Below are 24,725 nucleotides of genomic sequence, written 5' to 3' on the forward strand. Positions count from 1 at the left end.
ATACTATAACACCTTGCTTGGTGGGCGAAACACAACGAAAAAAACACCCGCTGGAGGGAGACAGATTTTCCGTCGAGTTGGGCCTCCCTCTTCCGCTCTGCTATTACCTACCTACCTGATGCAATCTATGACGCGTGATTGATAGGAGAAGATGTAAGGCAGGGTAATACACCAGCAGATAGTCATGTAATGAAAAGCACACCCAAAAATATTTAGAGGTGCTGACTAACGGAAAGGTAAAGTTGAGATACAAAAACGATCACAAGCTGGTGATTAGATGCAGCAGATTATCACTGTTTTGTTTGACTTCAGTGTAGCTTTTGACATTATCAATCAGTCTGCTGTCGAAACAATGTGTATGTGTTGTGGCTTTACATCCTCTGCCGCAGCTAGACAGCCTGCTGTTAGGGTGAGACATGTAATCTTGTCAGTATATCTATCATCTTTGATAGAAGGGAAAAGTTGACATGTAATCAGCAGAAATGGTTCCACCTGTTAACATGAAGTTGTTTGACTTGAGTTATTGTAGAAATAAGGGCAAAATATAAGCGATGTATTTTTTAGAAAGGATTTGGAAAACACTTTACCTTAAAGATATCCAGACTTGATCGTGATGAAGACAAGATCATTGTTAAGATTTAAAGAAAGCAGACAAACTACTATCTTCAAAATGTATCCATTTTTATTCATGTAAATAAGTACTGTACACAACAACAAAAGACACAAACATCATTTTTAATACTTCAAATGTAAACGTATAATATTCAAACACAAGAAAATAACTACCATGGTACTGTCGGACACTTTCTCCTCAATTGTTTTTTTCTTATTTTTCTTTTTGTCGTGGAACAAACAAAATGCATTGTAGTTTCAGGTGTGTCTTCTGAAATCTGGGGCTATTCCAGTGTAAATCCTGTACTGGGTAGATTAGATTACATAGAAAACTTCTATAAAGTGCTAGAAGGTGTCCACGTCACATCTTTGTGTCATCAGCTATTCTGTCCGCATGAACGTAGTATTCATCGTAACGTAACCAAAACAGTGGCACTTTATTGGTCTGGTCCCTCTCAATTCGACTGTTGCCTTTTATCGTGTTTGTTTGGCCCTAAATCTGTATGTTAATATGGCAGACGGCTGGTGTAACTATGGCAGAAGTGTTGTGTCAGTAAATACAACACCGGGAGTTTACAGAAGAGGGAGGTGTACATTTGGGGTTATGGTCAGGAATAATAATGCACAAGAAGGACCGTGGCAACGGCAACAGAAAGTACAATGATGATTGGATCGTTTGTGAGCAACACGTGAGACCCAGCCTCCATGTGTAGCCACGTGCTCGGCGAAAAACTCCAAAGATGGTGGCTGAACTACAGGAAGTCAGCTGTTCAAGGAAAAAGACAAGTAAAAGTGTACAAATAAGTCGCCCGCCATCCTGACTCAACCTCAACATAACGTTGACTCAACGTTTTGGCACTGGTGACAGTGTTTACTGAACGACACATATTCATATAAATATATATATATATATATATATATATTCTATATTGAAGATATCTCATCAACGTCTGTTCTCCTGTCACTTCACAATACATATATAAATGAACATGAAGAAAAAAATGAATACGCAGTCCCATTTCTCCCGTGGTCATGTTAGTAATACCGCTTTTTAACACAGAATTTCGAAGCCTGCTGGGGGGAAAAACCCAGTAGGTTGTCCGCTATTAGAAAGCATGAAATGTAGTTCCATCCTCACACTTCAGAAAACCTGTCACAAATGTCAGACGGATGATTGTTAGCTCATAAACAACCTTTGTCATTATTAGACTGCACATTCACATACAGAGGTACAGAAATTGACGCCTCACTGCCATAGGACAGTACATTTAAAGCAGTAATCTGACAATAAGGTCTCTCTGACATCCCTTCAGGGTTCTAAAGAAGCTCCGGCCTTTTTTGCTTCGTCATTCCAGAACATTCCATGGCCTCTCTTTTGGAGTGTTAACATTATCTCCACCATGATTGCAGGCACTGTGCTGGGCGTCATGACAACAACGACAAAACAGTCATCTTTAAAAAAAAAATTAAAAAATACAACAAACACCATTAGGTTCCATTTTTTCAGATGCAAAACTAAATTGATCAATATACTGTATTCAAAATGTATTTTATTTGGGATTGGACTGTCGTTGAAATTAATTCTTGTTTTTCCAGTTCATAAAAAAAAAGTACTTTTCGTGGTAACAAAGCGAGGGAGAGAAAATAGACGTTGAATCAAAATGACTGTCGGTTGGCAGTGAGCGAGTTGATTGGAACTTCTTTTTACATTGTCGATCGAGCGTGTCGAAGGTCCTGGTCGAGTGAGCACACAGAAACTGAGAACCCTTCATGCTCTGCCTGGGGTGCAACTTTAAAGTATATTCAAGTCTTTTCAATCTAGCTAGCGAGGGGCACAAGGCTGTTCCTCGGAGAACACTTCATGAGGATTGTATCATCTTTATTGATTTGCATTGATTTGCATTGATTTGCATTGAATTGCATTGATTTGCATTGAGTTTCAGTGTTGAACTTCTGCCGCTCGTTCTCGTGTCGCCCTACAAAGAACGCTAACGCTGGGCAGCCCACTGAGAAAGAATTAAAAGACCGCTACAATAAAGTAGAAAACCCTCCTCTCCAGAATGACCCGTCTACAGGGACCTCAGCAGTTCATCTGGGAGAGAGATAGGAACAGACACAGGTTTAGTCCAAAACGGCACCCTATACCCTACATAGCGCACTTGTTTGACCAGGCTCTGGTCGAAGGTAGCGCACTACGCAGGGAATAGAGTTCCACTTCAGCCTTGGATTCACACGCAGCTCTCCCTGGCCTTCTCGTCGGCGAGGAAAGACTTGAGCTGAGTAATGTCCACTGCCACCGCCTCTCGCTTGTGCACGGAAATGTCTTTTAAGTGGTCCTCGTCACTTTGGTCCTTGGCGAAATTGACAAACACCTGAAGACAAGAGAACACACACGGACCGGATTAATCAGTGTGCTATGCAAGCAACGGTTGTTTCATTTGTATTTTGGTTTAAATGTTTATTTTTATTGTTCTATTTTGTATTGGCAATGAAACACTCATTTCATCTAAACCTATGCAAGACCCCCTCGAAAAACAACTTTATTTCAATAAAAATATATATAATAAAATAGTAATTGCTACGATAATCAAAATGGTCTACGACAATGTCTTCAACCAGCCTCAGTGCTTACTTGGTCTAGTGTTGTCTGGGAAACGGAGTAGTCCTCAATGTGCAGCCACTCCTTGTTCTTGGCCAGGATGCTGAAGATGCGTGCCAGGGAGGTTTTGGAGGAGGACAGCTGATACTGCAGCATGTTCCTGTGCTTCTCCTTCAGAGTGCTGCCTGGAAGCTCCTTCTCAATAAACTCCATCACCGGCCTCAGGTCCGGGTCTGGTCCTGCCACCCGGAGGATGATGGTGTAGCCATCCCCAAATCTGAATGAGGAAACGCATAGGGATGATTAGCGTTAGCTCAATGTTGATCCAAAATGGCCACAGTGCTTCTTCACCAATGTAGTGATTCACTACTGAACATCCCATCTCTCCCCCTTTCTGTTCTTACCTGTTCTTTAAGTGCTGCACGCTGCCCAGGCAGCGGAACCTCCCATTGACCATGATGGCCATCCGTGTACACAGGGCCTCACACTCCTCCATACTGTGCGAGGTGAGAACCACCGATCGCCCCTCCTTGACGATACTGAGAATGCAGTTCCACAGAGCCCGTCTGGCCTTGGGGTCCATACCAGTGGTGGGCTCGTCCTGTCAGTCACAAAGAATAACAACACCACAGCCTGGTCAGACTAGGCCCAGGAACAAGTTGGTGTAGGAAACAACATCCTCTAGCGCCTGGTCTATTGTTGACATCCTCAATGGAGAGATTGGTTTCTAGGTTCTAGGTTGGGCTGGGAGTTTTTCCAACTGACCATGACGTGATCAGGAAAAACTCTGGGCCCTAGATACTGTAATAGGTATTGAACTTGAACTTAAAAGGTTGCTCCAGTTCACACACATTGCTATACTGTAACGTACCATGACTGAATAACATTATAACCATGTTTGGGTATATGAACAAATGATTAGTTAGTTAAAAGGCTCATAAAGTAGGCCTACTCACCAGGAAGACCACCGGGGGACCACCGATCAGTGCCATGGCCGTGGAGAGTTTCCTCATGTTCCCTCCACTGTAGCTCCCTGCTGCCTTGTCCACATACTTGATCAGGCCTAGTTTACGGATGCCCCACTCTGCCACCTGGACCAGAGAGAGAGAGAGAGAGAGAGAGCGAGAGAGAGAGAGAGAGTGGTGCCAAAGACATGATTAGACAAACAAGATCACATACTATAGCCCACCAGGGCTGTGGTCAATCCCATCTTACTTCAGTCAATATTGGAAGTAAACCGAAACAGCCTGTCCTTAAAACAACCCGTCCTTAAAACAACAACCCGTCCTTAAAACAACAACCCGTCCCTTAAAACAACAACCAGTCCCTTAAAACAACAACCCGTCCCTTAAAACAACAACCCCTCCCTTAAAACAACAACCCGTCCCTTAAAACAACAACCCGTCCCTTAAAACAACAACCCGTCCCTTAAAACAACAACCCGTCCCTTAAAACAACAACCCGTCCCTTAAAACAACAACCCGTCCTTAAAACAAAAACATGTCCTTAAAATGGACCAACAACAAGGTCTCCAAATAAAGAGCATAACATAAGTTACCTGTCCTTTGACAGGGCACAAAATGTCACGGTTGTAAGAATGTTATTTTTTTGTCAAGAGGATAACACACTCACCTCACACACTTCCTTCTCAGGAACCCCCCTCAGGATGGCGTAGAACTCAAGGTGCTCCCTGCCAGTCAGCAGCTCATTGATAGCATCAAACTGAGGGCAGTAGCCCATGTTCTGGTGCACCTCGTTTATCTCCGTCAACACACTGACAGGCCACACAGAGAACGCACACTGTCAGTCACAACAGCACACACCTCCAAACTATTTAAGACTCCGTTCACAGTACGTATTTCAAGACTATTGCGATGTACAACGGTCATGGAAGCTTCCGTGTGAACAAGTTCTTAGAGGCTATAATCAATCATGCATTTAACCATTAAGATATACTGTAAAATACGGCACCTGTGTACTGTATAAATCCCATAATGACAATTTGTTCAGCTTGTTTAATTATCTTTACTATCCTTCTCACCTCTTTCCCGCCAGGTAAGCTTCTCCACTCGTGACTATTGAGTCTCCAGTCAGCATCTTGAAGGTGCTCGTCTTTCCTGCTCCGTTGACTCCAAGCAGACCAAAACACTAGAGAGAGAGAGAGGAGAGAGAAGAGTTTCACTGGACTGAACCACCAACAGGATATGGAAAGGGGAGAATCTATGGGCAGGGCCAGCAACTTTTCCTGACCATCTGACCTGACCAGTAAAGCTAGTCTATTGAAGACCAATGATCAGGTGAGGTCATGTGACCAGGAAAACTAGTCTAGTGGAGTCTAATGGTCATCTGACCAGGAAAACAAATCTAATGGAGACTAATGAGCAGGTCAGGTCATGTGGCCAGGGAAAACTCCCATCCCTATCTATGCTGTACAGTGGTAGCAGAGCCAACTCACCTCTCCTGGAGGAATTCCCACACAAAGGCGATCCACTGCTGGTTTCTGTTTTCTATTGTACACCTTGGTCAGCTGCTTGAGTTCCAGAATGTCAGATTGTCCCCCCCCTCCCAGAATCCTTTGCCTCTCTCTGGCCACGTCTTCATCCTCCTCACCGATAGGTTTCTGGTCGGTGCGCAAAGATCTGAGACAACCAATCAGATCAGGGAGGATATTTACAGCAGATCATTATGAATACAAAATGTTTTACTGACTTGACAATTTTGATTTGTATAATTTTTTAAATAGAAAGTGGATAAAGGACACAACAAAAGATTCTGATTAATCTGTCCAATGAAATGCAAGGCCACGCCTACCTGGCCTTGATACAGAAGCGGTATTGGATGAGCACGGTGATAGTGAAGAAGACCACGCCCTGCACAGCCATGGCGAACAGATTCTTGCCCACCATGTCCCACGCCAGAGGGGAACGGAACCGGTTCTCACCTTGAACCAATGGAAGGAACAGATGATTGTCAAGAAACAGAAGCACAGCATTGACAAATTAATAATAATAATAATTTAAAAAACATTAAATCACAAACTTGATTCATTGACATTACATTTTTGTCCTAACGTAATAAACGACCTATGACCTATGACCTGAGCCTACTTACCAAACCTCTCCAGAGCGTCGGCCATGGCCTGGTTCTTCACCATGTCGATGAGACCTCGGCCCAGACAGAAGTGAGGGAAGATCAGGAACACGTTCTTCAGGATGTCGTTGATCCCTCCGATCTCCTGTTGTCACATAGTAGAACAACACCCAATCAGTCAAACTGTCACATTCATTTCTAAAGTCCCCATTTAATTCAATTCACTTTAAATGTTATAATAAATTACGCGCTGAATTGAAACAGTATGTCACACGGATAAAAAGCATTTCCACAGGGATCTTTGATTTCTGCAGTATGGGTCCACCTAATGACTTTCGCAAGTTCTATGAAGTCTCATTAAGCCCTATAAGTCACTATGAAGCCTAACGAAGCCATATGAAGCCCTATTAAGTCCCCATGAAGTCTTAAGAAGCCCTATGAAGCCTTGTTGTACGCACGTTGCTGCCGAAGAGCTCGAGGACGAAGGTGGAGACGCTGCCGTTGATGCCGATGAGGATGTTGACGGAGGTGAGTACAACGTAGGCCGTGCTGGGGATCTTAAAGAAGAAGGACGCCGGGTACATCAGGGGCGTGATGGACCACCTAGGGACAGACATCAAAAAGGAAGTGAGAACAGGTACGCTGTGACTCCCAATCGTATATTGACGCAGCCTTGCATCGCTAGGACATATGGTGAGTGACGTGGTTTGTCTGCGACATATATCTGAGTGTGCGACATATGTGCCTGCACGTTTTCTGCGTGTGTGTGTGTGTGTGTGGTGTGTGTTTCTGCGTGTGTGTGTGGTGGGTGTTTCTGCGTGTGTGTGTGTGCTTCTGCTTGTGTGTGTGTGTGTGGTGTGTGTGTCTGCGTGTGTGTGGTGTGTGTTTCTGCGTGTGGCGTGTGTTTCTGCATCTGTGTGCCTCTGTGTGTGTTTGTGTGTGGTGTGTGTTTTTGCGTGTGGTGTGTGTTTCTGCGTGTGGTGTGTTTCTGCGTGTGTTTGTGTGTGGTGTGTGTTTCTGCGTGTTGTGTGTGTTTCTGCATCTGTGTACCTCTGTGTGTGTGTGTATGTGTGTGTCCCTCACCCATAGAGAAGCAGCAGCAGGGCCAGTACAGGCAGGTTGGTGGAGGAGACGTAGGCGTCTTGTTGGAAGCAGATGAAGATGATAATGACCAGAGTAGCAGGGACGATGTAGTTACACTGGAACATATACAGGACATTCATATACAGGGCAGGACATTCAGGACTTTCACGCACCCTTTCAGGGCAAAGGAACATGCTGCGTACAGTCCAGATAGAGAGCTTTTTCAATGAGTTGACTTCAAACAACGGAGAAGATGTGTTTGTGACATTTCCATGGTGTCTCAAGTCATTTATATTAAGTCTAATATACAGTTATTGAAAGTGTACAGTCTTCACATTATGCTGATGTCAAATGACATCTAAATGGGGTGTACGTTCACTAGTCACTGTAAACTAATGTATATGGTAGACTGTACATCCACACTGACCTCTCTACACTCTTAGAACTTACAATTCTCTGGCTGTCGCCATAGGAGAAGCCTTTTTTGGTTCCGGGTAGAACCCTTTTTGGTTCTAGGCCAGTGGAGGCTGCTGAGAGGAGGACGGCTCATAATAATGTCTGGAAGGGAGTCAATGGAATGGCATCAACCACATGGAAACAACATTTTTGATGTATTTGATACCATTCCATTGACTCCATTCCAGCCATTATTATGAGCCGTCCTCCGCTCAGCAGCCTCCACTGTTCTAGGTAGAAACATTTTGGGTCCCATGTAGAACCCTCTGTGGAAAGGGTTCTACATGGAACCCAAAAAAGGTTCTACATGGAACCAAAAAGGGTTCTTTAAATGGTTTTCCTATGGGGACAGCCGAAGAACCCTTAAAGATTCTTTTTTTTTTTCTTCCTAAGAGTGCAGGATGAGATGAGAAGCCTTACCATGTCCCAGATGAAGTTGGACAGCCAATAGAGGAAGGGTTGCACCCCACTGATGAACTGCATGTGTTTGGCCTTGTTGACTCTCTCCTGAATGAGGAAGACTACGAAGCTGGCCGGGACGAAAGACATGGCGAAGATCACGCAGATGGACACCAGCACGTCCACAGAGGTGGTCATCCTGGAGGGAGCACGCAGAGGGAAAAGATGCTTCTGAGTCGTACATAGAACAGGTTATAAAGCAGTTATGCCTGGATGCTTTAAGTAAAGTGCTGCCATGCTTTTTTAATAAAAAATAAAAGAATTCATTAGTAATTAGGTAGGTACTTATATTTGTTCTATTTCACACACAGTGTGTATTATATGCATGTGTGATTTGGAAATGTGTTTTTTTGCGTATCCCAACTCTCTCTGATTCACCCCTCCATTGAGCAATTAGGATCAAGTGCCTTGCTCAAGGGCCCACCAACAGATTTTTCACCTTGTCGGCTCTGCGATTCGAACTAGCGACCTTTCAATTACTATAAGGAGGTGCATTGTCATACTGTAGATTTCTTGCAATCCATGTTATTGATAGATGGGAAATGTATTTCATGGAAGAATATGAGTTGTCGGCTAGGTACTTACAGTGCGACCTGGGACAGTTGCTCCTTGGTGAGGTTGAGTGGGTGGTTGAAGGCACGGATGCCATACTTGCTGGAGTCCTGGCCGGCGGGCAGGCTGGCGCGCAGGATTCCGTTGTTCATCACGTTCAGGAAAGACCCGATGCTGTGCCACCCCTTGTTGTTGAACCAGATCTGGATGGGGTCAGAGGTTACAGGACAGAGGTTAGGAGGGAGGAGCTATTAAAACAAGAGGAAGGAAGAAGTGTTTTTGTGAGGTCTTAAAAATGGCGGAAGCGATAAATGTGAAAACTGACTAAGCGCACACCCAAAGGCCTCATCTTCCGCTTCTTGGTAGAATAACGGAAGTGATGATGAGTGACTTTAGGTTCTAGAACAAAAGGTCTTTGGTCTGGATATAATCAACATCGTTCAAGTTCCCTGAAAAACAGTGTGAGCGTTTCCTCTTCGTTCCTCAAGTCTCATTTCCTGGTCATGGCATTTCCGTCGGTCTGAACCTGCTTATTAAAGGTCAAAGTGCAGCCGTAGCAATTTTAAAAGATTTTCAGCTGTGTAAGCATAGAAATCTACTGTGTTGGGTCTCAAACAATGTTCCCACAGTACAAGCAGGAACGAAGTTCAACATGTGATTAAATGAATCACTGTGCAATCTAAATTGTGCAACAAAAGACCTGCAGTTGAACCCTACATTTATACGAATGTGGAAAATTTGCACCAAAGCACTAAACTAACCTTGACGTTGTTCTTAGTGTCCAGTCCCTGGATAAAACTGGATAAGCTGGCAAGGAAACGGTCAGCAGCAGTGCCCTATACAGAGAAAGACCGCAAGAACCAGTTAAATACACAACCTAACCCTAACAACATTAAATGCCAACATTTAAACAAATAGCAAGTATTGGTAATCATAGAAATGGAATTGTTAGAAGGGACAAAGCCCCTCAGACCCTGATAATTTGAGTGGCACAGTCATGAGTACACTCAATATGGCCGCCGTTACACGCAAAACAGAACCTGGACTTGAACGTCCATTCTAGCAATTCTATTTCTATGTTGATAATACTGTACACTACATTACAGTGGCATTGTTCCAGGGTAAGTATAGGGGATATTTAGTATGTAATGGTAAGGCTTACTCTTTCCAGGTGGAAGCGTCGTCTGATCTCAGAGATGGCCTGATCAATATCATCACCTGGTGGGAGGAGCTGAGTGTTCCTAGCGCCCAATGAGAATCCACCATATCTGCATAAAAAAACACAATGGCATTTTATTGAATAACGTGGTACAGAACATTCTCAGACCACTACTGATGCCTATGACACGTTCTAAAGACCTACACTGTATTTAGCATTGAGAGATTGACGCCTGCCAGTTTACCTGAATTCATTGACCGAGATTTTGTTCTTCAAACTGTGAAAAGACACCATGTACAGTATTAACATAATGTTCCACCACCTTTTTCATTGAAATCAAATGGAGCATTAACATAAACATCTACATTTGTAATAAAATAATACTATCAATTATACCTTTTCCCGATAATCTGAGCATAGGTTTTGACCAGGTAATCTGAGATATTTCTGCCAGTCAGATTTTGCAGGGTACCTTGGTCACTGATTTTCACCTGAAGAGAAAGAAAGAACGAGATTAAACTTTTGTGGATACTACATTATCTGCATTTCTGTGTGTGTGTGTGTGTTTTTGTGTGTGTGTGTGTGTGTGTGTATGTGTGTGTGCGTGTGTGCGCGCGTGTGTTTTCTTATGTGTGTGTACCTGTGGAGGAGGAAGACCACCAGCTCCCGCTGGGCATTCAGGTAGCATCTTCTTGCGTCCTTCACAGCTGCACTCACAGAGAGGAGAGGGGTTTTCCATACTCCAGTTGCCATTCATAAAGATGTCCCTCACACTCTCCGGTACCTCAGGAATGGCCCACTCCTCATCCAACGTGTTGCAAGGAGCATGACTGTTGAGAGAGGTAGAGAGAGAGAGAGAGAGAGAGAGAGAGAGAGAGAGAGAGGTAGAGAGAGAGAGAGAGAGGTAGAGAGATAGAGAGAGAGAGAGAGAGAGAGAGAGAGAGAGGTAGAGAGAGAGAGAGAGAGAGAGAGAGAGAGAGAGGTAGGTAGAGAGAGATAGAGAGAGAGGTAGAGAGAGAGAGAGAGAGGTAGAGAGGGAGAGAGAGAGGTAGAGAGAGAGAGAGAGAGGTAGAGAGGGAGAGAGAGAGGTAGAGAGAGAGAGAGAGAGGTAGAGGTAGAGAGAGAGGTAGAGAGAGAGAGAGAGAGAGGTAGAGAGAGAGAGAGAGAGAGAGGTAGAGAGAGAGAGAGAGAGAGGTAGAGAGAGAGAGAGGTAGAGAGAGAGAGGTAGAGAGAGAGAGAGAGAGGTAGAGAGAGAGAGAGAGAGAGAGAGAGAGAGAGAGAGAGAGAGAGAGAGAGAGAGAGAGAGAGAGAGAGGTAGAGAGAGAGAGAGAGAGAGGTAGAGAGGTAGAGAGAGAGAGAGAGAGGTAGAGAGGGAGAGAGAGAGGTAGAGAGAGAGAGAGAGAGAGAGAGAGAGAGAGAGAGGGAGAGAGGGAGAGAGAGAGAGAGAGGTAGAGAGAGAGGTAGAGAGAGAGAGGTAGAGAGAGAGAGAGAGGGAAGGGTGCGGGGGAGAGCAAGAGAGAAAGAGTTATAAAATCACTCTTCAAAGCGACAAGTATTTAACTCATCAACTCATTTACAACCAGTGAATATCGATACTGTAGTTTAGCCTCACTGTACTTGGTTAGTAGGGGGGGGGGGGGGGGGGGCAGACTTACGGTGAGTTACAGAGTGAACCAAAGCCATCATAGTTTGTCAGGGCACCCAGCAGCTTGTTAGTGTCTGCATCCTCAGGGGCGTCGTTGCTGCAAAGAGATAATATTGTACCATCGTCACGGAAACAGACACGGCACTACTTCTTACAACCCAATGGGTGACCTTCATTGTATACGTTTACATAACATAATTTCTCAACATAAGAAACACTATACTTAGATTTTTGATCTTTGATTTCCAGGCTTTCTAACCTCGGTTGAAATAACTGAGTGAATGCGAGAAGTATCTACATATTCAAAGATATATGAAAACAAAATAAACATTCTGTTGGCACTAACATCGCTCCATAAAGTTAGCGTTGGTCGTACCTGATGAAGGTGAACTGTTCTTCATACATGCCAGGCTCCAGCTCCAGGCTGGGGTACTTTCCAAACGGAGGGACGATGAGACTGAAGACGAGGGCGATGCACACAAACACAGCAGGAAGCACGATCTGAAACCAACACAGGACAAGGCTCCGTTTACAACAGGAATTGATATTTGACGTTGAAGATCTACTTCGCCACCAAATGAGGAGGTTCAAAGGTAAACAATTACCCACAATGCCAGTAAAAATATGGTATAAACTTGCACAGTACAATAGATGCAGAGAGGTCAATGTACCTGCTGCACCATTGCTAGATCATGTAATGATGATGAATTAAAATGTAACACTTAACAACTTTGATTTTATTTGTAATGCCCTAATGAGTCCAGTTTACCTGAGCGAAGAAGCCTTTCCTGGAGCGCCGGGCATACAGGAAGCGTTTCCATATCAACGCCACAAACTGCTGTCTAATCAGACGCCAGCCTTTGACCTGATATGAGCCTTTACCATCCGAGCCTCCCAGCCAGTCCGTCTCACGAGATTCTGGGGCAGGAAGAGTAGAAAGGGAATGAGCCTCAAGTGTTCAAGGGTTTCCACTAGTTGCCACAGCCACAAAGTCGAAATATCGTGAATATTGCTATATTGTCAAAATGAATAACATGTTTCATTTAAGGTTAGGGTTAGGCATAAGGTGTGTTTGTGTGATTAAAGTTAGGGTTAGGTTTAAAATCATATTTTAAGAAGAACATTTTTAGAAATTGTGTGGCTGTGGGAAATAGTGACGACCGTGTTCAAGGTCAAAATGCACAAATATGATGCTTTAAAATGAGATCCTTTTAGTGAATTAACGGCGAAACGAAGAGCACTTCGTTCCAATGGAACGTGAGAGGAGTGAAGTGATGGTTCATGGGTAATAAATGGTTCATGGGTAATAAATGGTACCTGGGTCACCTTCTGAGTCGTTGAAGTCGAAAGCGTCGTCCTCGGTGAAGGGTTTCAGGCAGCTCTGGTGGTCTCCGAACGCGTGTCTGCGGTGCCTACGAGCCGGGATGGTGCCATCTGAATGAAAGGCGACACAGAGGAGGTTGAGTCACAGAATAATAACGAGTAACGGAAATGAAGTATTTGCTATAAATGGGTTTCAATGGGGTAGTATGATAATGTCTCACCAGAGTTGGGAAGTTCAGCAGCGTCCACTCCACTGTCCTCTGCTACTTTCAGGAAAATCTACAAAAATGTATTATAAATACGTTTTTTTTTTAAATAAAAGAACCAAAATCAACATACATGCACAATAACTCAATTACAAGAATATAGCATATAAATATTTGAAAAACAAATGTGTAAAATCCAACTGCTTGGTTATTTGCCGTACCTCTTCCAGGGTGGTGTCTGAGATGCCGTAGCTGGAGATGCCGAGGTCAGACAGGCGGTCGTCGATCTCGTGGAAGAGCTCCACGAAGGCTCCACCTTTGGCCGCCTTGTAGGGCAGAACGTAGGTGAGTTCATGGCCCAGGTCCTCAACCAGCCTGGCAGCGGGGACGTGCTTGAAGATCACATTGGAGATCATGGTTACGTCTGCGAGGAGGAGATAAGGATCAAAAGGATTATCGTCAGCATCATTATCGTCAGCATCATAGTCATCATGTTATTGTTATCCAAAAAAGGACGAGTACCAAACGGTTTAAATGATCATTTATTGTTCCTTTCTGATCAAATTGAAAAGGGTACAATAAAACAACCCTTTTGTAGGGATCAAGGTGTGCTCGGAAGACATTTTTCTGACTTACCAATAGTGGTGGCTTCACTCTCCGGTTCACTACCCAGTCCAGCATCAGAGCTGCTCTCAGAAACACTGTCCCCCTGCAGAGAGAAAAACAACACTGGTTAGTCTAACTGCGATTTTTTAAAAATCTCTTGAGCAAAAGGTGCATTTATCTTTGTCTGGCACAGGGCGATTGACTTGGTTATTATGTGACTTAAAGATCAGGGCAGTCTAGCTGTGAGAAGAGTTCAATTTCTGCCATTTCTCACAACTGTGATGTCTTTAAATCTGCCTTTAAAAGTGAGCACCGAGGTTTATATGTGTCGGGAGGTGTCGGGATCTGGGGAATTTTCGTCCCTTCATCCCGGATGTATTTCAATCTACCTTTAGGACTGTGAGGGCCTGAGGTTGCGGCTGAGGGAGGCCCACCTTCTTGCTGTAGGAGACAGAGCTGCTGCTGGAGGAGTTCCTACAGGAGCTGAGGGTCAGGTCGAAGTCTCTCTTCACCAGGGTCAGGTAGTAGCCCGTCCCCAGCTGGGTCTTCAGGAACAGGGAGGAGCCCACGCAGCACAGCTTGCCGTGGGAGATGATGGCGATGCGGTCGCCCAAGATGTCCGCCTCGTCCATGTGGTGAGTTGAGAGGATGATGGTGCGGCCTGGGGGGGTGAGGAGAGGGGGGGGGAGCAAGAGGTGGGGAGAGAGTGCGATTGAGGGGGGCAGAGAGAACCAGGGAAGGGTGTGAAGAACCAAGAGGAGGGCATTAGATTGGATATAAAGCTAGCCGTTAGCCTATTTACACAATCATTTGCCTGTTTTCCATACACATTTGTTTCAGAGCAATTGTTTGCATAATGACAGTCTCACTCCTCCAGCACAGGGGAAATAGTAAAAATGAAATGTACAGTTTGTTACCTGCACGATACTTCAGAAGCAGGTCCCAAATGCCCCGGCGTGCGTAGGGGTCGACACCAGCAGTGGGTTCATCCAGGATCACGACCTTTGACCCTCCAACGAACGCCAACGCCACTGACAGCTTCCTCTGCATGCCCCCTGAGACCAAAACAAACAGGGTCGATCAGCTTCAATTATTCTCAGCAATACTACTATTTTTAACAACAGCTGATATAGTTGTTATATCGACAGGAAGGAGAGCCACTTACCGGACAGCGTGTTGCTACGACACTGGCGTTTGTGAGGCAGGCCGATGTCGTTGACGATCTGCTCCATCTCAGCCTTCACCTTCTCCTCAGACAGACCCTTCAGACGGGCATAGAACCAGATGTGCTCCTCCACCGTCAGCCTGGGACAGAGGAGGAGAAGGAAGAGGAGGAAGACACGAGGGCAAGAAACAGATACAGTCAGTCATAAACAGCTACAATTGTATTATGCAAATAAACTTGAGTTTGAAACTACTAGTCATTATGTTTTACTTGAACTAGTGAAGGACTAAAACGGTCAACCCCAGTGAGTATGTGTAACAGTCACGGTACAGTAGCGATGACTTACATGCTGAAGAGAACGTTGTGCTGCGGGCAGACGCCCAGGTTCTGTCGGATGGCGCTGAGCTCCGAGCGGATGTCCTTGCCCAGGATGTAGGCGGTGCCAGAGGTGGGCGGGAACAGACCCGTCAGGATGGACCTATCAGAACACACAGCCATACCTGTCAATTAACACAATTTATACTCAACACAGTTTAGTTTCACACATTTCCGATGTACTCATATTGCATCGGACTGTTGTATTTTCAACGTGTCAATATGTTTTATTTGTATCTGTCCCGACGTTAATAACGATCCAAACAAAAGATTGCCCTTAAACACAAATTAATTTCAGCTGTTTAAAATGTCTAGATTGATAAAAGGTGTATAAACCCCATAAGCCGTCCTGCCACAGCTCTGTGACCCGTGGCACATTGAAGCATATGATTGGTCTAGTTATGTAAGGGATCGAGGGGATTGGATGCAGGTTTTAAAGAAACGCCCCCCCAAGACTACGCTCTTTGATCCTAGGCCTTACATGGTGGTGGTCTTGCCGGCTCCGTTGTGCCCCAGGAAGGAGGTGATCTGCCCCTCGTAGAAACCCAGGGTCAACCCGTCCACAGCCAGCTTGTTGCCATGGCTATATACCTTCACTAGGTTCTTGATGTAAACACCAGGCTCGATGTGAGACGGCTCCTCTTCGATGCACACAGCTGAGGACGAAACCAGACACAATTAGCATCTGAAATATCTAAAATCAAAATCAGCCAATAAAAAAAATAAGTCTTAAATCCATTTTTTAAAAAGAGCAGTAAGCAGTAAGCTACCTTCTGCGTTTCCTTCCTTTCTTTCTTGTATATTCTTCCCTTGTTTCTCTCCACACCAGTAGGACTTGGTGAAGGGGAAGTACCAGGGTCTGGGGATCCCATACTGGCCTAAAGGGGAGTACCAGGCATCATACATGATGAGTACAAATACACACTCCTTTATGTACAATATAATATGACATTTTATAATATGACATTTCTTTTCTGGTCTAATTTATTTGCCTAATACCTTTGGTAGACATAAGAAAACGTGTGTAGGTATGCTTGGGAACACATTCAAAAACAATACAGGTTCATCAAACGACATGACTTCCTCTGGCTGCTGCTTACCAGGGAAGACAGCCTCGATGTACCAGGTCATGACCCCATAGAGGAAGGAGTCAAACAGCATGAGGCAGATGGAGGTGGTGAGGGAGTAGCTGTCCTCCTCCAAGGGGCTGGACAACAGGTTGGACCACTGGATTCCCACTCCCTGCTCCTCAAACAGGGCAAAGTACTCACAGCCGAACCCAAACGCCACTGGGGACAACAGGCTCTGGAGAAAGATGGGAGAATAGAACACAAGTTAGAAAAGAGGACTATATTTATGACAAAGAACAAACAGAAAAGTGACAAGGTAGATTCGAACAGTCTTCAGGTCTCGGGCAAGGTCATCACGTGAGAGGGTTTCACAAAGCCACCTCCATTACAATCCCCATTCCAACATTACCACGACAACAAAAGAGTGTATTAGCGATCTGAACTCACCACAATGACTTTAGCCCCGAAGCCCACGTAGTCCTGCCAGGCCACACAGAGGACGTAGGGCAGGTAGAGGGTGAAGTAGATGATTCCTCCGCAGGCCGCCGCCAGGTTGGCACGGGAGAAGATGGTACTGATCAGGAAGCACTGCATGATGGTTACCACAGCGAAGGAAGCCAGGAACAGGAAGACAACGCAAGGGTCGCTGTAGGGAAGCAGGTTCCCCATCTGATTGGACCAGAGGAGATGAGATTGTGAAACATGGTGAATTGCGTGTGTGTATGTGATCGCGTAAGGGTTCTGTGCGTGTGTGTGTGTGTGTGCCTGCTTCCACACACACCTTGAGTATGACCACCAGCAGCGAGGCGGAGATGAGCAGGGGAATGAGGCTGCTGATGAACCAGCTGAGCCACAGGATGCCGTTGTCCAATCCCATGATCCTCATGGTCTCTTTGAGCCGCGCCTCCTTCTCATAGACCACGCCCTTGATGATGAGGGCCACAGAGTACATCCAGGCCAGGGTCATGAAGAGAGGCATGGAGCGACTCATCACCCGCAGGAACCTGGAGAGGAGGGAGCACAGAGAAATCCCGAAACGCTGAAAATGATTAAAGATACAGTGTACTTTCGCAGGCAGTGTTAACAACTAACCGGAGCTTGTAGCCTCATCTCTATGCTCAAAAATGTCTACTTTTCACCTTGACTCCCTGTGGGGGGGGGGGGGGGGCGAGCTTTGTCGTCTTGTGTGCTCTGCTATGCTATGCTGTGCTGTGTTATGCTATGCTACGACATGATATTGTGTTATTCACATATACACTGTAATATGTCATCCTGGCTATAGAACAACAGCATGTCTCCAAGTCTTCGCAGGGCTACTTACATATCGTCTACGTAACAGGGGTAAGGCATCTGTTGGATGTAGACTCCAGTCTTCTCCTTACTGCCCGTCACCGCCCTGACGATGCCCTGTTCTATAACGTCCTGCAGGTAGGAGAAACCGCCCCAGATGTAGCGCAGGTCCTCAAAGGGGTCGGCCCGGGGACCAGGGTCCCAGTAACTACAGAGAGACCAGGGTAGAAGGTTAGGAAGACGTGTTCATATACTCTATGTTCACGATTGGCTTCTACTACCTTATTACAACATACTGGACTCTTTCAGTGACTAGAATAACTAAAAGCATAAAATACGTTAGAGTCTACAGCAGGGGTTGGCAACAGGCGGCCCACGGGCCAAATACAACCTGTGAGACAATTTGATTTGGCCAGCCAGAGTTGTCGCGGTAAACATTTTTATGAAATGGGATCTTACCCGTCCTTGATCTTGTTGGTGCGCTCCACATTGTCGATGTCCATGCGGATCTTGTAGTTGACGTTACCCGGCAGGTCAGAACTGTTGCTACGGGCGATGTCCGGGAACACTATCCCAGCCCAGAACTTCTGGTTGTCTAGGAGACCCATGGATTTGTTGACCAGTCTTTCCTCATTGGCTACTGGCTCTAGTTTATCCAGGTTCACACACTGTGGAGGATTACAAAAAGGGTTATCAGGCTTTTAACACACTGTGGAGGGATACGAGAAGGGTTGTCAGGTTAATAACTACTCACTTGATTTCAAATGACTTGTACAAATAAATGACCATTTTCAATTAGTATCTAATTTTGACAAATGCACATTGAAAAGCTTATTTAAATGGCCATTGGCCTTATTTCCAAGAAAGTGTCACTTGTGCTCCCTCTCCGGCCTCTGGGTCACCAGGCTGCTAGTTATGGGGCACTCCTGTCACCAGCGTTCTGCGCATCATGACACTCACCTGGACTCCATCACCTCCTTGATTACCTGCCCTTTATCAGTCACTCCCTTTTCGGGTTTCATCCCCAGTCGTCATTGTTCCCGTGTCATGTCGGCGCGCTGTTCGTGTTCCTTGTTTTGTTAATTTATTTATTACGTGTATACACTCCCTGAACTTGCGTCCCGACTCGCAGCGTACAGCGTTGCCGGAGGAAATGTGTTAAAGTAATAAGCTGCACTAATACCGAAAAATCCTGATTGCGTTATAGGAGCCGCAAATACCCTTACAAAAAGCATAAGCTATTCAGCATCACTCTTAAAGGTTTTGGGCTCCAGCTTTTTGGGACTCATATACTTTGAAGGGACCAGAGTCACCAAGCCAAGGCCTATATGGTCACCCTAAACTATTTTCAACCCGTACAGTATGTGTCATGTATGATGATCTGGAATGGAAAATCATTCGGTTGTCTAATAGCGTTTAACCCGGCAACAACAGTTACCCTTTCATTGGAGCCATTCCAATGGATCGGCATTCAGCTACAGAAGGCAGGGTTACGTAAGACACTGACAAACGGACCTAAAGTCTTAAACTGTATTGAATTGATTTGATTTGCAAAGGCATAGTAACTGTGATGTTCACAGGGAAGCCCAAGGCTTAGAATTACCACGATCGATTGGTGTTCAGTGTCAACAGAAACCAACCACGGGCTTATTCGTTACCTTACGTCCTTTACCTTGAACTGAGCTGACAGAATTAGATAGGAGTGTAGACTATAGAATGGGGCCAATTCCACCTACTGTCTGTAAATGAGCTTATTAGTGTCATCTAAGCGTGTAGATGCCCTTTAGAACGGCGCTCACACGCACCTCCATAAAGCGGGAGATGGTCTTGATAGCGTCGTCGGTCTCGTTGAACACCTCTCTCCAGGTGTAGGCCGAGCCGGCGGGGCGTTTGTCCTCGGCAGTCTTGGTCAGGAAGCGGGCCACGTCCTCCGCCTTCCACTCTGTGCCAGCCAGGCGGTCGTTGAAGAAGCGGGCGCTGGCGTTGTTCTGAAGCAGCGTCTAAATAGGAATAAGGTAACAGACGGATATAGATTCAGGTATAGACGTCGTGTTGGCTGCCTGTAGTTGTTTGTGTAGTGTGGAGCTCTCTCATAAGCATTTCCACCAGTTCAAAGGCAACAAATGGTCTGTTTGTATTTTGTTTCCTTCAAATCGTTCATCCATCGTATCCATTAGCCTGTATCTATTATCAGGTGTCTCCTATCAATAGCACTCACACCACAAAGTATTATGTGATGATAATTCAATTACAAGCCATTGTGGTTAATGGCAACATTAGCTGGAGAAAATGCCTCTGGGAGTTCATTTTTGTCATATATTTTCGACCACTGTGTGGCAGTATTGGACTGGTGATATACATGACTGGTAGGACCTTGGCCTTTCTCATAGCACGAGGAGGAGCCATGTTAGGTGGTTACCTCCGTAAGAAATGTAAAGATCCTATCACCTACGGTTACCTTAAATTAACATGAATCAAATAATGTCATTTCATCGTTGATTGTCCCTTTCCTTTCAACTGCATGTCAGATTCTCAAAACGATAAACCTGCTGTGTGTACACTGAAAACAATGTCCCCTCTTTTCTAACCCCTTACAAAAAAAGATTACAGTTTTGAAACTGCAGTAAAAGTGCAGCAACTGCGATCGGCTGTGGTATTTTGGACACCGTAATTGCAGAATATACTGCACTGCAAAATTATTGCAGTAAACATGTATTTTTATTTTGGACACAGTATTTGCAGCATACTGCAGTTATACTGCACTCTGACCGTAATTTATTTTTCCGTAAGGGACACCATAGACCACGTTAGTTACGGTGATCGAAATCTTTAACAACATCTTGTCAATAAATAATTATAAACCACACAGCAAATGATATATTGCTTGGACTGTCTGGGGGTTCATTCACTTCAATTACTTTCCCCACCTTCCTAGCTCTGACTTTGCTGATAGCTACTTTATTGAGGAAAAATGTACTTACCATGACTGTGATATGTGCTCATCCCACCTAGCTATTTTAAGATGAATGCACTAACTGTAAGTGGCTTTTGGATAAGACAGTCTGCTAAATGACTCAAACGTCAATGTAAAATATCTTCCCCAACGGCCTTCTTTTAGGCTAATAGGAACCATGATAACAGTAGCAGACTCAAACCCTATCGACACCAAACCTCAAATCAAATCAAATGTTATTTGTCACATACACATGGTTAGCAGATGTTAATGCGAGTGTAGCGAAATGCTTGTGCTTCTAGTTCCGACAATGCAGTAATAACCAATGAGTAATCTAGCTAACAATTCCAAAACTACTACCTTATACACATAAGTGTAAAGGGATAAAGAATATGTACATAAAGATATATGAATGAGTGATGGTACAGAGCGGCATAGGCAAGATGCAGTAGATGGTATCGAGTACAGTATAGCTACTGTAAATACCATGAGATCAGATGAGAGAGTAGAAACTCACCCGAACCAGGTGCATCTCATCACTGCTCTCCATGAAGGTCCAGACTTTAGGCCTCATCTCCTCCCACATCCCACCCAGGTCCCTCAGGATACCCAGCTCCTGGAACGTCTTGTTCATCTGGGGAGGTGGGGTGGGAAGAGAGAGATAGGAGAGAAAAGTTGATATGAGGGGAGAGAGAGGGGAGAAAGAGCGAGTCGCGAAAGAGATCAGAGAGAGTTATAGGAGAGCGAGAGAGAACAGAGAGAGAGAACAGAGAGAGATGGTTAAAATGGCTGCCTTGTCCTCGATGCCGAGTTAGCGGAGAAACATTTATATGTAGGTTCCTTTTGTGTTCCTTCCGTTAGAGTCTCTCACCTCGTGTATGATCCTCTGTGTGGCAGGAGTGTCAGGGGTGTAGAGGATCTTTCCCATGAGGAGAGGCTTCAGGGCCCTCCAGATCATCCTGGAGACGGGGCTGGCTTCCAGACTCCTCATCATGCTGTTACAGTACGGAGCTGAGGGGCGGAGGACAGACGGACACAGGTTAGTATCACACCACCGTAGGCGGAGTATTCCGTAGCCTATACACTTTGAAGAGGGTTACTGTGGCTATCTCTGTCATAACACCAGGGAGGAATACAGTGGTCAGGAGACACTGGTGTGCTGCAGTAGTTTATGTGTCGGGGGGCTAGGGTCAGTTTGTTATATCTGGAGTACTTCTCCTGTCCTATTCGGTGTCCTGTGTGAATTTAAGTGTGCTCTCTCTAATTCTCTCTTTCTCTCTTTCTTTCTCTCTCTCGGAGGACCTGAGCCCTAGGACCATGCCTCAGGACTACCTGACATGATGAATCCTTGCTGTCCCCAGTCCACCTGGCCGTGCTGCTGCTCCAGTTTCAACTGTTCTGCCTTATTATTATTGGACCATGCTGGTCATTTATGAACATTTGAGCATCTTGGCCATGTTCTGTTATAATCTCCACCCGGCACAGCCAGAAGAGGACTGGCCACCCCACATAGCCTGGTTCCTCTCTAGGTTTCTTCCTAGGTTTTGGCCTTTCTGGGGAGTTTTTCCTAGCCACTGTGCTTCTACACCTTCATTGCTTGCTGTTTGGGGTTTTAGGCTGGGTTTCTGTACAGCACTTTGAGATATCAGCTGATGTACGAAGGGCTATATAAATACATTTGATTTGATTTGATTGAAGTGCATGGAGACTCCCTTTTTCTACTATGAAATGACTAACAAATTGATCCACGTTTGATATCAGTAAAAACTATTAATTAATGTAAGAGTTCAGATCAGGGAGTTGACCAAGGACTCACTTGAGGTGTTGTCGTAGGCGGACACGGGTTGGTCGTCGCTGTCGTTGCCGCCGTGGTTACCGAACAGGGCCTTGTAGTTGTTGTCCTCGTACCAGTTGAGCGACTTGATCTTCAGTCCGCCGCCCTCGGGGTGGCCACAGACGATACGGGACACGGCCTGGTACATGTGACTGGGGGAGCCTGTGGCGTTGACCGTCAGGTAATGGATCTCGTTACGCATCTCCTTCCAACTCTTCATACTGGCCAGCTGGGGGAAGAGGAGTGGGATGTGTACGTTTAAGACACCATAGAATACATCTTATGAATCGTATTATTGAGTTTTTGATTTTTATTTGATGCTTTTGTCTGGTACCGATTTATTGGAATGTTTACTCTCGTATTTGTGTATTGTATTCTATTGTGTTTTGTGTATGCGTAAATTAAAGTATTTTCAGAGTACAGTAATATGTGTCAAGTCAACACATGATTACACCATGTGCCAAAGACATGTTGAGACATGTTCTAGAACTGATGTACTGTGTGAGTTCAGAGAGTTAATGAAAGCTATTCCAGGTAGGAGCCTTTGGCTGCAATGGGCCCTGGTCAAAAGTAGTGCACTATATAGGGAATAGGGTGCCATTTGGGAAACAGACTTTGTTAGACTTCAGGTGAAAAACACTTGTCCTAACTGCCTGCTTAACAGCCTGGGACAAATACAGCGACCGTTCTTGGTCGCACTCACTCAACATGACACGGTAGCCTGAAAATGTTGAAAACATGTGGCTTGTGTGATCTATTGTGCAATAAAGGATTTCATTTTCAATAAAGGATTTTTTAAAAACATTTTGAATACTCAAATCCTTATTCTCCTCAAGTCCTCACTACTTGTGAGAATTCTGTGTCCGGTAATAAATTAGAATAGCAATGGGTTCACTGTGCACTCTAGGTCAGAAATGCTGACAATCCACAAACATTTAAGACCCTAAAAAAGGACTACCTTATACTTCAATGAGAGTATAACTTTTTGTTGTTGTTGTGTGGACCCATCACACCCTTTTGCTTATTTGAATTCCCAGGTTTTATGCACCAACCAAACGTCTGGGAGAGCATGATGCTCCCCTTTTTATTGAGTCTATTTAGCTAATCTGGGCCTGTAAGTGTGTAATGTAACGTTACGAAAACCAGGCCGACCTGTGTGCTTGAGAGTGAGACAGGCCCTGTGCGTGTGTATCAGTGTTTGCACAATGGAGAAAAAGAAAAATGGCCGAAAGTAACCTAAGAAAGGAGCCACAGTGGACTCACAGCACAAGTGGCTGGTTATCTTAGAAAAACACTTTGAAGACGGTGGACGGAGCTAAAATGAAGGCACCGATGCATAACAAGGTCTTTTGTCATTTAAAACGGAGAATAGAACAGGTAGGTCAGTAATTATAACCCAACTCAGCATCTTTCTGGAACTATGAAATATATATTGGTTTTATTACCTAACCTTGTTGCATAATATCTTGTGATACGCAATGAAATGCAACAGACTGGATATTGTTGCACGGTTCCAGTAGTTTTCTTCCACAAGGAGACGACTTCAGACCCTCCGACACGTAACATATCTTCATTGACACCGACCCTTGAATTAACAACCCTAGTTTTCCTAGAGCTGCCCCCTTTTTGACAAAGATGACAACACGTTCTTAGCATTTAGAATGTTGTCATCGTTTAGAATGGTGTCATCGTTTAGAATGTTGTCATCGTTTAGAATGGTGTCGTCGTTTAGAATGGTGTCATCGTTTAGAATGGTGTCATCGTTTAGAATGGTGTCATTGTTTAGAATGGTGTAATCCTTTAGAATGGTGTAATCGTTTACAGTCAAGTTTCTCATAACAAAGACAAAGAAATTCCAGCAAACTCCGAGATCCGCCCTCAGTGTTCTGTGGTTGCAGCTGATTTCGGGGGCCGCCTCAGCAAATCACATGCTTCCTCACCGTCCAAAAACACACAAAGATAGAACAGGGCAGCCAGTGGGAGGACGAGAGGAAGAGAAGGTTTTTTCTCCTCTCCACCACCTTTCTGTCTGTGCCTGTCTGTCTGCCTCATGCCCCGCGGGCCAGACATATAGCACACAAACAGGCCGAGTCATTTGAGGAAGGCTGCGTCTGTTCCAACACCTCGTGCCTCCAGCCTGAAGAGAGGTTACTAGAGTTTATGTCTCCGTGCCAAGGCAGGTCAGTTAGCTACGAGACTAACTAAACGTTTTCCCTCTCACACCAGGGTACAAAAGCAGCTAATGGCA

The 24,725-nt window shown here is 45.0% G+C and overlaps 1 protein-coding gene across 5 annotated transcripts in view; it reads right to left on the reverse strand.

Annotated features, from left to right (window-relative positions):
- Nucleotides 1–664: 664 nt before the first annotated feature.
- Nucleotides 665–24,725, reverse strand: part of LOC109901163 (phospholipid-transporting ATPase ABCA1) — a 41,242-nt gene continuing 17,181 nt past the window's right edge. For 2 of the 5 annotated variants that reach the window (XM_031837816.1, XM_031837817.1), the window contains exons 9-48: nucleotides 22,460–22,706; nucleotides 21,515–21,654; nucleotides 21,161–21,277; nucleotides 19,496–19,690; nucleotides 18,150–18,358; nucleotides 17,722–17,898; nucleotides 17,182–17,404; nucleotides 16,848–17,069; nucleotides 16,431–16,635; nucleotides 16,101–16,208; nucleotides 15,812–15,986; nucleotides 15,302–15,433; nucleotides 14,956–15,095; nucleotides 14,708–14,845; nucleotides 14,180–14,451; nucleotides 13,821–13,893; nucleotides 13,406–13,608; nucleotides 13,200–13,257; nucleotides 12,973–13,089; nucleotides 12,425–12,573; nucleotides 12,032–12,156; nucleotides 11,666–11,752; nucleotides 10,651–10,840; nucleotides 10,407–10,501; nucleotides 10,255–10,287; nucleotides 10,014–10,119; nucleotides 9,613–9,687; nucleotides 8,885–9,054; nucleotides 8,261–8,438; nucleotides 7,385–7,500; nucleotides 6,760–6,904; nucleotides 6,323–6,446; nucleotides 6,023–6,152; nucleotides 5,667–5,850; nucleotides 5,253–5,359; nucleotides 4,844–4,985; nucleotides 4,168–4,302; nucleotides 3,616–3,812; nucleotides 3,245–3,488; nucleotides 665–2,984 (exon numbers count right to left, since the gene is read on the reverse strand). In XM_031837816.1, the coding sequence (XP_031693676.1) occupies nucleotides 2,841–2,984; nucleotides 3,245–3,488; nucleotides 3,616–3,812; nucleotides 4,168–4,302; nucleotides 4,844–4,985; nucleotides 5,253–5,359; nucleotides 5,667–5,850; nucleotides 6,023–6,152; nucleotides 6,323–6,446; nucleotides 6,760–6,904; nucleotides 7,385–7,500; nucleotides 8,261–8,438; nucleotides 8,885–9,054; nucleotides 9,613–9,687; nucleotides 10,014–10,119; nucleotides 10,255–10,287; nucleotides 10,407–10,501; nucleotides 10,651–10,840; nucleotides 11,666–11,752; nucleotides 12,032–12,156; nucleotides 12,425–12,573; nucleotides 12,973–13,089; nucleotides 13,200–13,257; nucleotides 13,406–13,608; nucleotides 13,821–13,893; nucleotides 14,180–14,451; nucleotides 14,708–14,845; nucleotides 14,956–15,095; nucleotides 15,302–15,433; nucleotides 15,812–15,986; nucleotides 16,101–16,208; nucleotides 16,431–16,635; nucleotides 16,848–17,069; nucleotides 17,182–17,404; nucleotides 17,722–17,898; nucleotides 18,150–18,358; nucleotides 19,496–19,690; nucleotides 21,161–21,277; nucleotides 21,515–21,654; nucleotides 22,460–22,706 (6,027 nt within the window). In that variant the 3' untranslated portion in view covers nucleotides 665–2,840. The remainder of the gene's footprint in view (nucleotides 2,985–3,244; nucleotides 3,489–3,615; nucleotides 3,813–4,167; nucleotides 4,303–4,843; nucleotides 4,986–5,252; nucleotides 5,360–5,666; nucleotides 5,851–6,022; nucleotides 6,153–6,322; nucleotides 6,447–6,759; nucleotides 6,905–7,384; nucleotides 7,501–8,260; nucleotides 8,439–8,884; nucleotides 9,055–9,612; nucleotides 9,688–10,013; nucleotides 10,120–10,254; nucleotides 10,288–10,406; nucleotides 10,502–10,650; nucleotides 10,841–11,665; nucleotides 11,753–12,031; nucleotides 12,157–12,424; nucleotides 12,574–12,972; nucleotides 13,090–13,199; nucleotides 13,258–13,405; nucleotides 13,609–13,820; nucleotides 13,894–14,179; nucleotides 14,452–14,707; nucleotides 14,846–14,955; nucleotides 15,096–15,301; nucleotides 15,434–15,811; nucleotides 15,987–16,100; nucleotides 16,209–16,430; nucleotides 16,636–16,847; nucleotides 17,070–17,181; nucleotides 17,405–17,721; nucleotides 17,899–18,149; nucleotides 18,359–19,495; nucleotides 19,691–21,160; nucleotides 21,278–21,514; nucleotides 21,655–22,459; nucleotides 22,707–24,725) is intronic. The other 3 variants (XM_031837820.1, XM_031837819.1, XM_031837818.1) reach the window with 3 other exon arrangements.

Source organism: Oncorhynchus kisutch, linkage group LG12 (genome assembly GCF_002021735.2).
Source record: "Oncorhynchus kisutch isolate 150728-3 linkage group LG12, Okis_V2, whole genome shotgun sequence".
NCBI lineage: Eukaryota > Metazoa > Chordata > Actinopteri > Salmoniformes > Salmonidae > Oncorhynchus > Oncorhynchus kisutch.